Source organism: Mucor velutinosus, assembly GCF_035048745.1.
Source record: "Mucor velutinosus strain NIH1002 chromosome Unknown tig00001540, whole genome shotgun sequence".
Taxonomy (NCBI): Eukaryota; Fungi; Mucoromycota; class Mucoromycetes; order Mucorales; family Mucoraceae; genus Mucor; species Mucor velutinosus.
Window position 1 is genome coordinate 953,678 of NW_027041893.1, and position 14,911 is coordinate 968,588.

The 14,911-nt window shown below is 41.9% G+C and overlaps 4 protein-coding genes across 4 annotated transcripts; 1 reads left to right on the top strand and 3 right to left on the bottom strand.

Moving 5' to 3' along the window:
* Positions 1-711: 711 nt before the first annotated feature.
* ATC70_004411 (uncharacterized protein) lies at positions 712-3,072 on the bottom strand (the record flags this gene model as incomplete). The annotated part of the gene is made up of 3 exons (XM_064823714.1): positions 712-2,223; positions 2,285-2,663; positions 2,720-3,072. 3 exons carry the CDS (start codon positions 3,070-3,072, stop codon positions 712-714), a joined length of 2,244 nt encoding a protein of 747 aa, XP_064688539.1.
* Positions 3,073-5,890: 2,818 nt separating this feature from the next.
* ATC70_004412 (PKS_ER domain-containing protein) lies at positions 5,891-6,432 on the bottom strand (the record flags this gene model as incomplete). The annotated part of the gene is made up of 4 exons (XM_064823715.1): positions 5,891-5,910; positions 5,965-6,070; positions 6,130-6,343; positions 6,428-6,432. 4 exons carry the CDS (start codon positions 6,430-6,432, stop codon positions 5,891-5,893), a joined length of 345 nt encoding a protein of 114 aa, XP_064688540.1.
* A 729-nt stretch (positions 6,433-7,161) lies between these two features.
* On the top strand, positions 7,162-8,442 carry ATC70_004413 (uncharacterized protein; the record flags this gene model as incomplete). The annotated part of the gene is made up of 7 exons (XM_064823716.1): positions 7,162-7,221; positions 7,307-7,342; positions 7,397-7,560; positions 7,620-7,803; positions 7,858-7,971; positions 8,031-8,371; positions 8,430-8,442. 7 exons carry the CDS (start codon positions 7,162-7,164, stop codon positions 8,440-8,442), a joined length of 912 nt encoding a protein of 303 aa, XP_064688541.1.
* Positions 8,443-8,821: 379 nt separating this feature from the next.
* On the bottom strand, positions 8,822-14,004 carry ATC70_004414 (uncharacterized protein; the record flags this gene model as incomplete). The annotated part of the gene is made up of 3 exons (XM_064823717.1): positions 8,822-11,472; positions 11,528-12,522; positions 12,584-14,004. 3 exons carry the CDS (start codon positions 14,002-14,004, stop codon positions 8,822-8,824), a joined length of 5,067 nt encoding a protein of 1,688 aa, XP_064688542.1.
* Positions 14,005-14,911: the final 907 nt, after the last annotated feature.

Sequence of the window (14,911 nt, forward strand, 5' to 3'; positions counted from 1 at the left end):
CATCTGAATGTGAATGGCACCACTATTATTCGAAATGAACAATGCATGATGTGAATTGGAATATTATAGGAACATGCGTTTTTTCCATCTCGTTTCAATCATGGCTATCTTCTCTGCTGTTGCTTCAAATGGCGTATAACGATTGTTTTGAGTATAGATGTACAAGAGTGCCTGATTTCATCATCTCATGTTACTCATCTTAAATCAAATCAAAGGCAAATCACGAATTAATTCGCGCATGTTCCATTGGATGTTGCCCTGCTTTTTTTTTTTTGGGGTACAGAGAGCAATGATGTTATTCCACGTTTAAAGTCATACAAATTCATTTGCTGATCGCTTCTTGTGTATCATTGTGGGTTGTCTCATCGCATCATATTTCCTATCGTTTTATGGCATTTCTCAATGTCAGGGCAGATTTGTAAAGGCATTTTAAATACTTGGATGTCGAACATCTAATGGTCATATGTGTCATAACAATAAAATCTAAAAAGAATCATATTTATGCAAAAGTGTTCACAGCATTGGAAGCCGAGATCAGCATGAATAAAGCGAGAGACAAGCTTGTATATATATAGTCTAAGATGTGATAAGAATGCATTTTTAATTTGTATATATTAAATGAACAAGAAATAAGGAAAAAAAGAAAGAAATAGAAACATATTGATGGTGGTAAAATAACAAAATGGAGAAATACAAAAACAAAGGTTATAATTAATGCTTGAGACGCTTTTGCTTCTCAATAGCAGCTCGTAGTGATTTTTGCTTGTCAAACAAACTACGCTTGGACTTCCAGAGCACAGATTGCTTGTGAGCAACCATCATAAAGTTCTTATTTCTGGCCTTTTCACGGTTGGTGGTACTACCTCTTTCCTTCTTGCCCTTGTTGGAACCAAACTTCTCGCGACCTTCACGACCTTCTTGAATAGAGGCCATTCTCTGTTCGTAATCTTGCTTGGCCTTCTTACGAGGACCGAGAATGGTCATTTCATCAATCTCGCCATCGTGCTGAGCATCATCTGCACCACGCTTCTTGCCCTGGATTTGTTCAATTTCTTTGTTCGTCTTGAGTTCTTCCAAACGGGCGAAATCAGCAGGCGTCAAAATACGAGTGGTAGCCAACTTGATGGCAGCTTCGTGCTTGGCTTCTTCTTCAGCGCGACGGGCCTTGACAGCTTCTACCAGCTTTTGTCGTTGTTCTTCTGTAATTTCAGTGTGTTCCTCAGCATCCATCATCTTCTTGAGTTGACGTTTACCGATACGACGAGCCTTGATGATCTCACCGTTGGGGCCCACCTTGTATTGAAGCTTTTTCTTGTTGTCCTCATCCTCAGGAACTTGCTCTTCATCGCCCATGTTGACCTTGACATAATCTTCATCATCACTAGCAACGTTGATCCAACCACCTTCTTCATCACTCTCGTCGCTGGAATCATCGACCTCCCAATCTCCCCAATCTTCATCGTCCTTCTCTTCAGCATCAAGCAACTCCAGGCCCTGAAGACCATCCATGTTGTTGGCAGCTTCACCGAATGCAACAGAACGAATAGAGCCATCCTTCATCTTGATGGTGGCAGTCTTACCACGGTCCTTACGCAACAGCATTTCAGGGTTGATTTCACGGAACAGAGCAATGAGAGAACGAGCAGCCATAAGCACACTCTTATCACGATGTTGTTTGTATTGAGTCAAATCTTGCAACAAGGTAGCATCAATGGCTAGAGGTTGACGAATACAAATTTCACGGATGCCGTTGATACCCACAGCCATGACTTCATTGGCAACACGGTCGGTGACAAAGTTGTTGGCAATGGCCTTCAATACAGGTTCCAAGATATCAGGAGGAACGAGGGAATGTGAAGCTTGAGCAGCACACACCAAGACCATGGTCACATCACGTTGAGAGGGTTGGAGATACTTCATCAGCAAAGGATAGAAACCTAAGATGGTCAATTGATGGATACCAATGACACGAGAGACCAAATTCATCTTCATCAAACGCACTTCCCAGCGATCGTCCTTGGATGTCAGCTTGGAGTACAGCTTTTCAGCAAAACCTTGAGGATCGTTCAAAAGATGAAGTGCTGAAAAGTTGAAATTCTCGGCCTTTTCTCCCTTCTTTTGCTTTCTCTTGACCTTCTTTCTTGCAGCATCCATCTTGCGATCTTTAGATCTGGACTTTTTGTTGTGCAAGTTGGCCATTTGCATCTTTTTCAAATCAGGAATCTAAGCAGTTCATTGCATATCAGTATCCCATCTTTTGTATAACTACATCAAATCGACTTACATCTTCATCCTCCTCTTCCTCCTCTTGATGGTCATTACTGTTCAAAAAGAACTTGACGGCTGTGACAGAGACCTTGGTGATGGGGGAAAAACAAGCTTCAGCAATGACATTGACAGTCTTGGCATCGTTCCAAACATTCTTGTGATAAAGATCAACACAGACGTCCACACTCTTCTTGGCAGCAATAGCATTTTCCTCACTGTTACCAGTAGTAGCTGACTCCAACATGGTGAACATGAATGCTTGCAAGGTTTTGTTCAATTTGTTGTTCTTGACCTTGGCATTGGAGTTTTTGATGTCGTTGACAATGTGGTTGTAGAGCAGTTCTCTGAGGTTCTTGTCTTTGCATTTGAACAGAGTAAAGAAAAGAGGTAAAAGACTATTTGAGGTTATGAATACACTATGCTTAGCTATGTGAATCATAATGTGTCCTACCGGGTATTATCGAGAATGCCCTTGTTACGGAGAAGAATAAGAGCCTGAACCAAGCTCTTTCTGACTTCAGGGTGGAGCACAGTACAGTGCTCCTTCAAGAGATCCACAATTTGCTGAGAGAAATCCTTGGTCAACTCAGGATAACATTGAGCTACTTGACTCATGAAAGTGACCAATTCACAAAGCTCTTTGGAATCTTCATCAGGCTTCAAGCAAAAGATGGAAAGAGTCGATTGGAAATGTCGCCATTGCTGGAGGAATTCGGCTTCATAAGACTTGGAATCACGCTTGATCAAGTTTTGAAGTTGAGGCAAGTGAGTAGGTAACAAGGCGGCTCTGTTGCGTTTACCCATTTGTTACTATTTGGATCAAAAGAGTGGAAGAGTCTATGAAAAAAATTACTGACATCCTCCACATAAAAATTGATTCGGCATTAAGCCACGTTGGACATCTATGAAAAATGGTCACCGAGAAAGGGCAATGTTGTCCCATTGGATGCATAAAAAGCTTATTTTATAATCGATCAGGCACATGGATTTCCTAATGCACAGAATTGATCCCTTCAACCAGTCGACTATTGTGTATTATGAAATTAGCAATCTACCCTCTTTAGCACTCAATGAGAGCCTCGGTATATTTTGCAGCTCAACTGTTAGAATCGGTTTACAGAAAAAGCAATGTAGTGCAGTGCTGCCAATTATTCTCTAATGAACCAAGATTAGACAAATGGCACTCTTGATCTATACCATACACAACCCTATCGTTTTTTGTAAGAGCCATTGATTCAAAAGTTAAATAAGGTCTATACTTGAGGTTTCATAGTTATTTCGAGTAGGATAGCAATCTTGAATCTTGCATTCAATAGGATTTGCATTCAGATGAGTAATTCACAAAAATTAAACCTACCAGAGGCAGAAATAATAAAAAAAAATGAATAAAGGAAAAGTAAAATAGTTAAGATAAGCTATAGCATACTTTGGTCTGCAATCCCCTTCTCATAAGCTTCAAAAACATCGATCGCCTTCATGAAAATTCATTTACCAGCCAAAAATCGGTTGAATCTCCGAACCTCATATTTTCTGGAAATGGGAATTTTTTGCTTGTTTCGCGACTTGTGTGAACTGTTTTCCTAGATTCGATTATATAAATTGTGCCGATCCTCCCATCCTCCCTTAAGCTTTCTTGGAGTACTTTTCAGGATGAATCCAATGACACTAAATGTGATAGATGTTTAGAGGAAGCTTATTGAGCAGCGCTCAAAAATGCGAAATGAGGTTTTTGTCCAAAATGCAGAGATTTTACATATCAAAGTCTCACGAACAAGTTTCCAGGGGTTGCTCTGGATCGATAGAAACATTTTGATTCCATATATGCCATAGCAAAAGTCTTCATTTTTGGGGTCAAAAACACGATCGTTCGATTTTCGATGAAAATCATGAGGGGTACCTCATGCTTTTTGGTCGATTTTTGGCCATGTTTTTTTTTGGCTCAAAAAGCTGAGCAAAGGTGTCAGGAAGTTGCTACTACTCAAGTACAATTGTTTGGCGTCATTTCGGTGGCTCTTGAAGGCCTACATGTCAAGATATGAAAACTTGAAAGCTGTCAAATTTGGTTATGTATTGCTTTATAGAGTTTATTTACACGGCTTAAATCACAACTTTGGTAGCTGCAATTTACTGGAAAAACAGTTCTTAATGCTTCATTAGACTGTTAAACACACCGTTCATTGTGCCTACTCCATCAGATTTATCGAGACGTGAATTTGGAGCTTTTTGCTGAATTCCAAGGCTATATCCTTATAGGCCCGGTCTCTTACGAGTCTTCATTCGCCATCAACATTTGGAATTAGGCCATTGCCATTGTTTATTTGTATGTGTGATCAATTCACGGAATAAAGACGAAAGAAATAAGCTTTTGAATTCCTTTCAGCATTTAATTAGTTTTTGATTTTGATGGAAGAAAGTGAACTTATTGTCAAGCCAAAATCTTACCTGGGATTAACCGTATCTCGATGGATTATTCTTCTATCAAGCTGCACAGTATGTTCATGCCCATTGCAATGCAGCACCCTATACTCAGTCTCTTTAGCTTTTCTCCTACGGATTTGTTTTTCTGATTGGTGCTTTGAGCTCATATGCGAACGGATACAGCAGATCTGTCATTGTCACTATCGTTAACAGGGATCTATTGACTGGTAAAAGCAATTCTCATTCTTACTAATTCAGAGCTAACTCCTATTGCCATCGTAGCCATGTTTTGCACCTCGTTTTTGTGTGTCATCACGGCTATCATTGGGATCTTTGCTGTCCAAAGAAAAGATCGACATTTTCTGGCATGCCACGCAATTCTGCTATGGCCATGTCTGGCACTTTTGGCCACTGTAGCCTACCTCGCTTACAGAAAAACAACTTGGGATTTAAAGACACAGCTTGGCATGCAATGGCGATATGACTTTACATCCAGCGAACATTTCGCATTGCAAGAAAACCTACATTGCTGTGGATTCGAAAATTCATCAGATCATGCAAGATACAAATCGCGCTGCTCTCAAGAATCGCTTTTGCAAGGCTGTCATGAGAAACTGCATACATTTGAATCCTACTTTCTGGCCAAAGTGTATACCATCTGTTTTGCTTTAATCCCAATTCATATGCTGATCATTGTCGTGGCTCTGATTTACGCTTGTCCTTCTGTGCCAGGTCGATATTATGGCAAACCAGCGGCCATCAGATCGCCATCACTCAAGAACGAGTATATTTCTCATAGTCATGATGCGCCGAGCAAGCCCACGCACCATTGTCTCGCTTGTGAAAATTGGTCTTTCTAAGCATACTAATAAAAGACTCGTGTTTCCGTATCATTACATCAAGATGTCTTCCTTTGTTGAGATTTTCTAAATAAGTGCAACGTAATTTCGGTTGGTATGATGGATTTACACCGCTTCTACTTAAATCTACATAATGCACACTACCCCAACCCAATGATAGATTGCTGTTGTAAGTGTAAAGCATGTAAATCCACATTGACAGATTCGTATAACCTTGAGATGTAATTGTCATGTTTATTGTGATCAGTTTTTCGCAAATTGAGTAAAATGTGTAAGTTTCTTGCATATGAAGTAGGATAAGTAGACAGAGAGAAAATATGGAATGTGTTTTGTATTGATCTTGTTTATACAGTGTTTCTGAGAACTATAGGCATAATGCTTTAGTCATTCATTTCTGTTTATTCATCATCTCACTTACCGAGAACGACGGTATCACCACGAAGGAACATCTTACTGACAAAGCGATCCTTATTTACAGGCTTAGCCTTTGCTCCCTTTCCACTACGAGGCGTCTCAGTCCACATCTACAAGCGAACCAAATGAATACATACATCTACTTGGATTAATTGCAATATTCACGTACCTCTTTGACATTTTCGAGCACCATATTACAATGACGATCGAAAGCCTTGACACGAGCCAACAATTTGTGGTTATTACGACAACTGATCAAGATTTGATTGTTATTTTTGACGGATTGTTGCAAAACTGAAAGTGGACCAGTGTTGAATTCAAGTTCTTCTTGTTGACGGAGCTCTTCCTCAGTCATCTCTGATCTTGGCTTGTTGGCGATGGAGCTACATTGAGAGGAGCAGAGATTAGTATCAACATTTGATACATTTCTTCATCAAATTTGTGTTTGATTTGGTATATATGCATACCTCATTTTGTTGTATGTATAGTAAAGAAGACGTGTTGGTTCCTTTAGGTGAATTTGGTAAAGGATTAGAACAAAATTTTTCGCTCAGTCGAAGGAGAAAGACGAGAGGTGACGTAGAAGTGCTCTTTCTGCGGATATTTAATGGAAATGAAGGCATTGCTCTTTGGATGGCAACAACATTTGCATATTACATTATGTACCTGATGAAAATAGTATATACAAAAGGCATGCATTGACCATGTACATCCAATGCTGATATGAAATGTTGGCTAAGGCAGCAATGCTTGACTATCATCAGATGTCATGAAGACAGAAAATTACTCTCCAGTGTCACATCTGATAGCATGTGGCTCAATAGCATGGTATATATCAAACATCTCTTGGATCAGAAAATCATTTGGTTGTCATGACAACAAATTGGTTGCTACCTGTCAAACTTAGAAACGTCAAATCTTGAAGCAACACCACAGATCATGAAATGGCAATGCTTTTATACACATCCTTTGCTCAACTCCGGCTTGCAATCGACTTCTTCTCTGACGCCTGTGGAAAAAAAAAGTCTCATCATCACCCTGGGGATTAGGTTGACCTGATTGTAAGCTCCCTCCTATTGTTTTGATTATAGACCCCGAAGGTGGTTGATTTTGTAAAGAAAAATCCTTTTCTTACCCTTTAACCTCTTTCTTTTTTCTAATAAAACCCCCCCTCTCCCTACTCTGTTTTTAAGTTTGAAATATGTTCTCTAGAATTGCTTCTCAAACTGCTAGACGCTCTGTTAAGCAATTGTCTCAACAGGTATATAACAAAGCCAGCGAGCTAGCCGAAAAAAATTCATCATAAACATTGGAGATTTAACCCCCCACATTTTCGTTTTGAACAGACTCGTTTTGCTTCAACCAAGCCTAGTTTCGCTGGTGTAAGTTGTGAATTTCAATACACCCGATCAACAATATTCATCGTTTCTCAATAGCACTCTAACAAGCAAACTACCGCTGTCACTGCTGGTATCATTGGTGCCACTGCTTTGACTTACATGTACGTTGATGCCTCTGCCAACATGGCCGATGAAGGTCTTCACCCTCCCAGCCATCCTTGGCCCCACAGTGGTCCTTTGGACACTTTTGATCATGCTTCGTACGTATCATTTGCACAAAACAGTAGAATCAACAACTAAAAGCAATGATTTGCTATAGCATTCGTCGTGGTTATCAAGTTTACAGAGAAGTTTGTTCCGCTTGTCATTCTCTTGATCGCATCGCATGGAGAAATTTGATCGATGTCTCTCACAGTGAGGATGAAGTCAAGGCTATGGCCGAAGAATTCGAATATCAAGATGGCCCTGATGATAACGGTGAGATGTTTATGAGACCTGGCAAGGTAAAAGAAAGCAAAATTCGAGTTGTTTTTGCAGGGTTGCTAATGTATATATAGCCTGCTGATTATATGCCTAAGCCTTATCCTAATGATGAAGCCGCTCGTGCTGGTAATGCCGGTGCCTTGCCCCCAGATCTCTCTTTGATCACCAAGGCTCGTCATGGTGGTGAGGTGAGTTTTTAAAGATTACCGATCTGATGGAAAGTATACTCATTCAATGCTGTTGCTAGGATTATGTTTTCGCTCTTCTTACAGGTTATGTTGATGCCCCCGGAGGTGTCGAGGTTCGTGAAGGTTTGAACTATAACCCTTATTTCCCTGGTGGCGCCATTGCTATGGCTCAAACCCTCTTTGATGGTGTTGTTGAGTATGAGGATGGTACCCCCGCTACTGCCTCTCAAATGGCCAAGGATGTTTGTACCTTCCTTGCATGGGCTGCTGAACCCGAGCATGACGATCGTAAGAAGATGGGTATGAAGGCCACTGTCATTACTGTTGGCTTAGTTGCTTTATCTGTTTACCTCAAGAAGTTCAAGTGGGCTCCTCTCAAGACTAGAAAGATTGTTTACAAGTAAGTGGAATTATGTGGATTGGATGATAAATCTTGCTAACTCTGCTCTGCGATATAGTCCTCCCAAGTAAATTAAATTATTGATGTATCTCCCTTTCCTTTTATCTCTCTCTTTTCTCAATGTCTTCCTTTTTCATTGAAATGCCATTAATTTTATCATAATCACTCTCTCACTCAAAACGTATATTTTTCTCTTCCTCTTTTGCCCATCACAAAAAAACCTTGCTATTATTCTATTTTGTATACTCTTGCACACACACACTCGCCTTTTTCCTTTTCTTACCTCTATTTATTTAACAGGAAAAAGACAGAGGATTTTGATATAATCTAATTGCTTTTTTATTTAATCGAAAATGACAAAAGAGAGATTTAGAAGGATAATCTCTTTCTCTTTTTTTATTATATAAAAAATAAACCCAAATGTTTAGATTTCTCCATTCGAACACTCTGTTATCTCCATGTCAGGTTCCGTTTACCATAGGGATCTTCTTCATAGCTCTTCTTTTTGTCTTTTCGCTTGACGAAAATGACGCCTGATTTAATGATTGAGTTTTGGTATTTGCCATCATGTAACATGTTGACTGACAGTGGCCAATATCTGTCACCGTCTAGTTTGATCGACTTGATGAGCTTGTAATCAGGTACAACAGATGGCGCCTCAATGCGCACTTGCCGTACTTTGCCCTCTCCGTCATCATTGTATATCTCCAGCTTCATGGGAACTCGGCATGGTTTCTTGTTGCCAACATCAAATGGCATCAGCCAACGTGAATCCACAGCCAATACCCATAAATGGCGAAATGCTTGCAGATGATATCTGTTGTCTCCAGTTGTCATTGGATAGAAGGGATAAAAAGCGCACAGTAGACCAGCAATTGCTTCATTGGAAGTTGTCAGTGTATAGCCACCCAAGCCCATGAAGAGTAGGCCCAACGACATGGAAACAGCCATATGATTACCATAGGTCATGTCGCTTGTCACTCGATGGTGCAGCTGTTCCAAGCGCTGCAAAAGTTCTCGATCGCCTGTACCAGCCATCACCATTGCTGCTGCTGTACACAGCACATCTACGCCAGTTCGTATAACACATTTGGTTACTCGTTGCTGTGGTGTTGATCCAGGCAGATTCAGCTCCTTGATCAGAGCGTCCAGGCGATTCAACAGGGTTTGGAAGGCCGTAGAATTCTTGGAACCAGCAAAACGCAAGCCAATACACAAACAGGCACCACAGATGATGTTGATCATAGCTTGCTTGCAGACCTCAACATCCAGAGAAGAGTTTTCATCCGTCATGTCCTCATTGAAAAAGTCTGGCAACTGCTCATCAATCCAGGCCGAAGTAGGCTGAATGGTGCTCCACATGATCAAGTTTTTGGCTACCACACGCATCAACAGGAAATCAGGACGCACATAGTTCAAGTAGGGTCTCGTCTCGAGTAGCTCAATGCCTTCTGCCACACGGCTATTCTCAGTCTTGAGATACATCAACGCCAGTGCTACTGTAGCGCCAGGAGAGGTGACATCTAGATTAATGGAACTGGTCGCTTCTTCGGACGCTCTTCCTGTCATCAAGCTGTGAAGTTTGTTTCGCAGTTGAGGATCCACCACCGGCAACGCATTCTCACCCAGCCCTAGTGTCATGAAACCCAGAGAGAAGCCAGCAGCCAGAGCACAGCCTTCATAATCTGCGTCCAGGGTAGACGGGTCAGTGTAAGCATGCTTGGCAATTTCACGCAGCATGATAGACGCCATGAGTCTATCGCAAGAGTTCATGTAGACCAATCCCATGCTTAGCAGACCAGTTGCTTGGATCGAATTAGAGTGATTAAATGAAGCAGATTCAGGCGGCAGCAGTGCTGGGATATACACGCTCAAGACTTTGGTGACCTTGATGTCCTTGGTGCCTCTGTACGCAACTGCAGCCCCCAGGATGAATCCAACATTGACAAGATCGCACTGCTGCGTCACAAAGCGATACCAATGCACAAGAGGCAGCTTCTTCAAAATGCCGTTCAAGCCAAGAGCCAAGAGGATGCCACCGCTTTGAGGGTCCAGTTCTTGAGGTACACAAAAGTCAATCCAGGAATCACTGCACTGATTATTCGGTGATATTCTTAGACCAGCAGCAACACCATTGTGGAATTGGGGCCAGTGCAAAAACTCTTTGCTCCACTGAGAGTCGTCCACTGTCACCACTGTACGCAAGGGCAAGATTTTAGCAGACAAATTGATGGCTTCTGAGGGCAGCGCCTTGGTCAAATCAGGAACATGTGTACCGTAGGCATAAATGGCACGACCTGCTGCGAGAGACAGTGTGCGCTGGACCAGCATGGCCACCTGGGATTGATGTTCTACCGCCAAGTCTTCGTCACTCAGATCAGGCAGCTCCACTACTATATGATCTGGTATACGTGTCGCGTCCAACATGATGCGTACTTTTTCTATAAAACCACCAAAGCCGAATCGAAGACGTTCTGTTTCCATGTTGAGAACATCGGATTCATAGACACATTTGACGACAGGCGTTGCAGAGTAATCTTTCATCATGGTATTCATGTTTTGAGGGTGATCAGAATCCTGCCAGAGGTGTGAGAATAGTGTATTTTGATAGTAATCATGTCTATATCTTGCCTTTAAAAAGGGCAGCTTGAACGTATCGGTGTTGGGGTCACACACTGTTATCTTCATTTGAAGCTGTTGATAGATATCGTCTCTGCCAATGATGTTATACGCCTCCTTGGTCCAATGCACTAAAGGGTTTGCTTTGAGGTCATCCAGCACGTTCAAAATGGGTGTTGCCAGAGAGTCGATTAGGAGGCCAATGTCCTTGCGCGCAATACGGTGGAGAATCATGCGTTCCAGCAGCAGGCTTTTATCGCCAGACACATGGTTGATTGCGCCGTACAAAGACCACAATTCCTTGATGGTTTTGGCATATGTATTCAAGCAATGGCCAAGTGACGTTTCCAGAGTGTTTACGCCAAAAGAACTCAACAGGGTGGGATTCGATGTGGTGTAAGGTGTCATTTGTCGCAAGCAGACTTGAATGTTTGGGGGTTCCGTAAAGATTTCATCGACAATGGGATTATCTACAAGATGCACTAATAAACAACGAGTCAGTCATCAAGCAACGGACACAGTATCATTTAATGTTACAATTTCCAGTAAACGAAGGCTGTATGCCCAGATTTGCATAGTAGTCAATGTAGTTTTGGTTCTTGAGAATGATGGCGCACTGCATCAATAGATAGCCAAGCGTATTTGCATGCACTATCATTGATTTCTTGATACGATAATCCTCATAGACCACGTGCAAACTGTTGACAATTTCAATAAACACTGAGATATCCATGGTGGCATCGTCTGAAATAGTATGCACCACGCGATCAATCCATCGTGTAGGAATGCCCTTGAAATAATTTTCATCCAAGAGAAAATCAAAGTGATGAGCAGCTGCGGCCGAGGGAAATCCAAGCTCGTTCGTCAAAAAGTCGCTGTTGGAGGCGCGGATCTGTTGTAATTGGGTTTCTCGAGACGAAATACTCTTGAAATTAGGTTCGCGGTAATAATAGCCTTGCTTCTGCACGCGTAGAAACGATAAAAGAGCTACAAAAAAGTTCTCCCACTCGCTGATACAGATACGATCATCATCTGGAGGTGTTTCTTGCAGCGACAAGAATCGAGCCAGTATCTTTGGAAAATACAGCGTGTTGGCACAGTCAATGGCAGCAAAGCAATCTCGGACAAGCGACGTATCAGGGCGACCATGCAACTGACATCGTATCATGCCTTTTTCAGTAACAGCAGTAAAGCGATCATACACCGGATCAATCAGTTCGGTGACACTACCGGACATTCTCAGGGGAATGCGCTTCATGGAAGCGTCAATAAAGAGTTGCAGTCTGTTGGAGGCGTCCAGGAACAGGAGATCGCTGTAGCCGTCGCGCGTGGCATTAATAGGAACGGCAGATTTTGCTGGTATCTTCATCTCAATGCAATTACTCACTAGATGCGTGGCTTTACCCAGATTAATCACCTGAAGATGCCCCATGGAATGATTAACTATGCAAATCAGCTCTTGACCATTCAAATCATGAATCAAAAATGCCTCCGAGTTAACCTTTCTGCTTGTTTTCAGTTTGACTGGCATCCTGTTGATAAAGATAAATGAGGTTAGCTGGTTTCTCCCACTATACTTGACACAACACTAACTTGTAGGCTGGTTCTCGCCATAACAATCGAAGCGAAATCTCACTAGGATCCAGCATTTCGTTGTAAATATCTTTCTCTACTTCATTTGCATGCAGCACCTCTTCGTCTGATACATAGTCTTCATGAAACTGAGCATGTGATCGTGAAGGCGAGCTTATCTTCTGGTGATGCTGATGCTTTTTGTTTCGACTAACATTGGGCGGAGCTCCGGGTTTGAACTTTTTTCGTATGGTAGGTGCGGCATGGCTTTGGTGCGGCTTACGTTTGACAGGTGGTATCATGTTAGCTGGTGCTGGTATTGTTTGCTGGTTCTTCTCTTTGCGTCGTTCATAGGTCCAAATGTAGTGTCTATTCTCTTTGATGTTCAATGTCACAATGACGGGTAAGCGGCCAGTATCTGACACTTTAGTGGTGGCAAACAGCAATCGCTGTGGGCTTGTCAATGGTTCAGGCAATGTGGAGATGCCATTGTGATGGACATCCTTGGATTTGACAGGGCAGGCGCCTTTCAATGGGTGGGTGACAGTGACAAAAAAGGAAGAAGTGTCTTCAGGAGATGGTGGCTTCTTCACGCCAGCTGCCAGTGTGGCCAGATTGGTGATACTGTGTGATCGAGGACGGCCGGCTGATTTCTTCCACTTGTCAGGAACGTACTTTCGACTGACCAGAACACCCATATCTAGCGGCACTACATGGTCAATTTCAAAGGGTATATGAGCAGTAACGTGGATGCCATCTTCGCAGTGTAGCTTGATACAGTCTTCAAACACAATACATAATGTGCGTCGTTGCAAAGAGTCGTCTTTCTCTTCGATTTCGGGTATATTGTTCAAGGGTCTCAGTTGCTTCACTGGGTCTGTTTCATCCTCTGCGTCTTCTTCTTTGGCCGTTGCAGCGTTCTTGAGGTTGATGATAGACTGAGGTCCCTTTTTGTCCCAGTAGCCTTCTACCAAGTACTTGTCACCTTCAAAGTCGTTCAATACAGCGTCGATGGCAGGTTTGTTGGTAGGATCATTCTTGAAGAATGCTGATGTTACTGGGAACCATGCAAACAAGACTTGTTGGATCGGTTGGATCTCTGCACTATAATCAAATGTCTTGATCACACAGCCAGCTCGACTCCACACCACTGTCGATCCTCTGACATAGACCTCTTGCTCCAATTGCAACGCTGGGTTGTATAATTTGCCATTATCATACAGATTTCGTTCATCTAGGCGGTCGCCCACATCTATAGTAGTGTTGTCTTTGACGCTGAATAGCTTGTGCATTGTCTTTGGTGGTGGTATCGTTTTATTGTCCATGGTATCGATGGCTGAAAAGTCAATGACGGGATTTGCGTTGGATTCTTGGCCCAGATGAGGTTTGTTTTCTAGAAATACTTTGCCATAAGGCTCGTACCTGCCAAGCTCACTCAGCATAGCTTGAATAAATGTGATGTTAGTGGAGAAAAAGAATGAACCGAAGCTGTCGAGCCATATGCTTTGATTTGAAATATTTGTGTATGTACGCGCGCAGTCACCATAAAGTAGGTTGTGCAAAGCATAGACAATGAAATACATCCTGCATTAGCGAGATTGCGATTGTCCGCATTCAGACTTGATTTCATATAGAACAATGACTCGCAAGGGTTGTTAATACGCAATCAATATAAGCGATGTCTTGTTGCAGTAATGAGGATGCATAAATATGAAAACAGCCAAAATTCAGGCAACATTTGATGAAACCCAAGCTATTTCATGAGTACATTCACGACTAAATGTCCTTGAATTGGGTATTCTGATTAAAGACCCATCCTATTCGTGTGAACACCAGCCTTTCAACACAAAATACAAGCTTGGCATCTTTATTAGATGGCATTGCGTAGATGCCATACATATTGAGGGAAAACTTGCTCGCTCAAGGAGAATATCCATATTTGTCAGCATTTGCGGTTACAGCCATAGAAATCAGGAACAATCTAATATGCTCAAGATCATCTTTCTGACAGCTCCCTCGCAATCGAAAGTTAATTCATCTACTGGCATACCATACCCTTCTAATTTGCCGTACTATCCACAAAATAAGCATCATTTTGTCCCAAATCATAACCAACATCCTGCCCTAACAAAGCGCTATCCTAAGCAATCCTTCAAACCAAATCTCATCTATATCAAATCTTCGATAAAAAAGCGACTTGTGAAGTTAAAAAGAACACTGATTTATTCACTGCATCTTGAAGGCGAGTGTCAAAAAAAAACTATAAAATGGCCAATTGTTCATTGCGCGCGAGTAATTATATGAGAAATATCGTCCTTTTTTTGAAGCTTGTTTTTGATATTTGAAAAT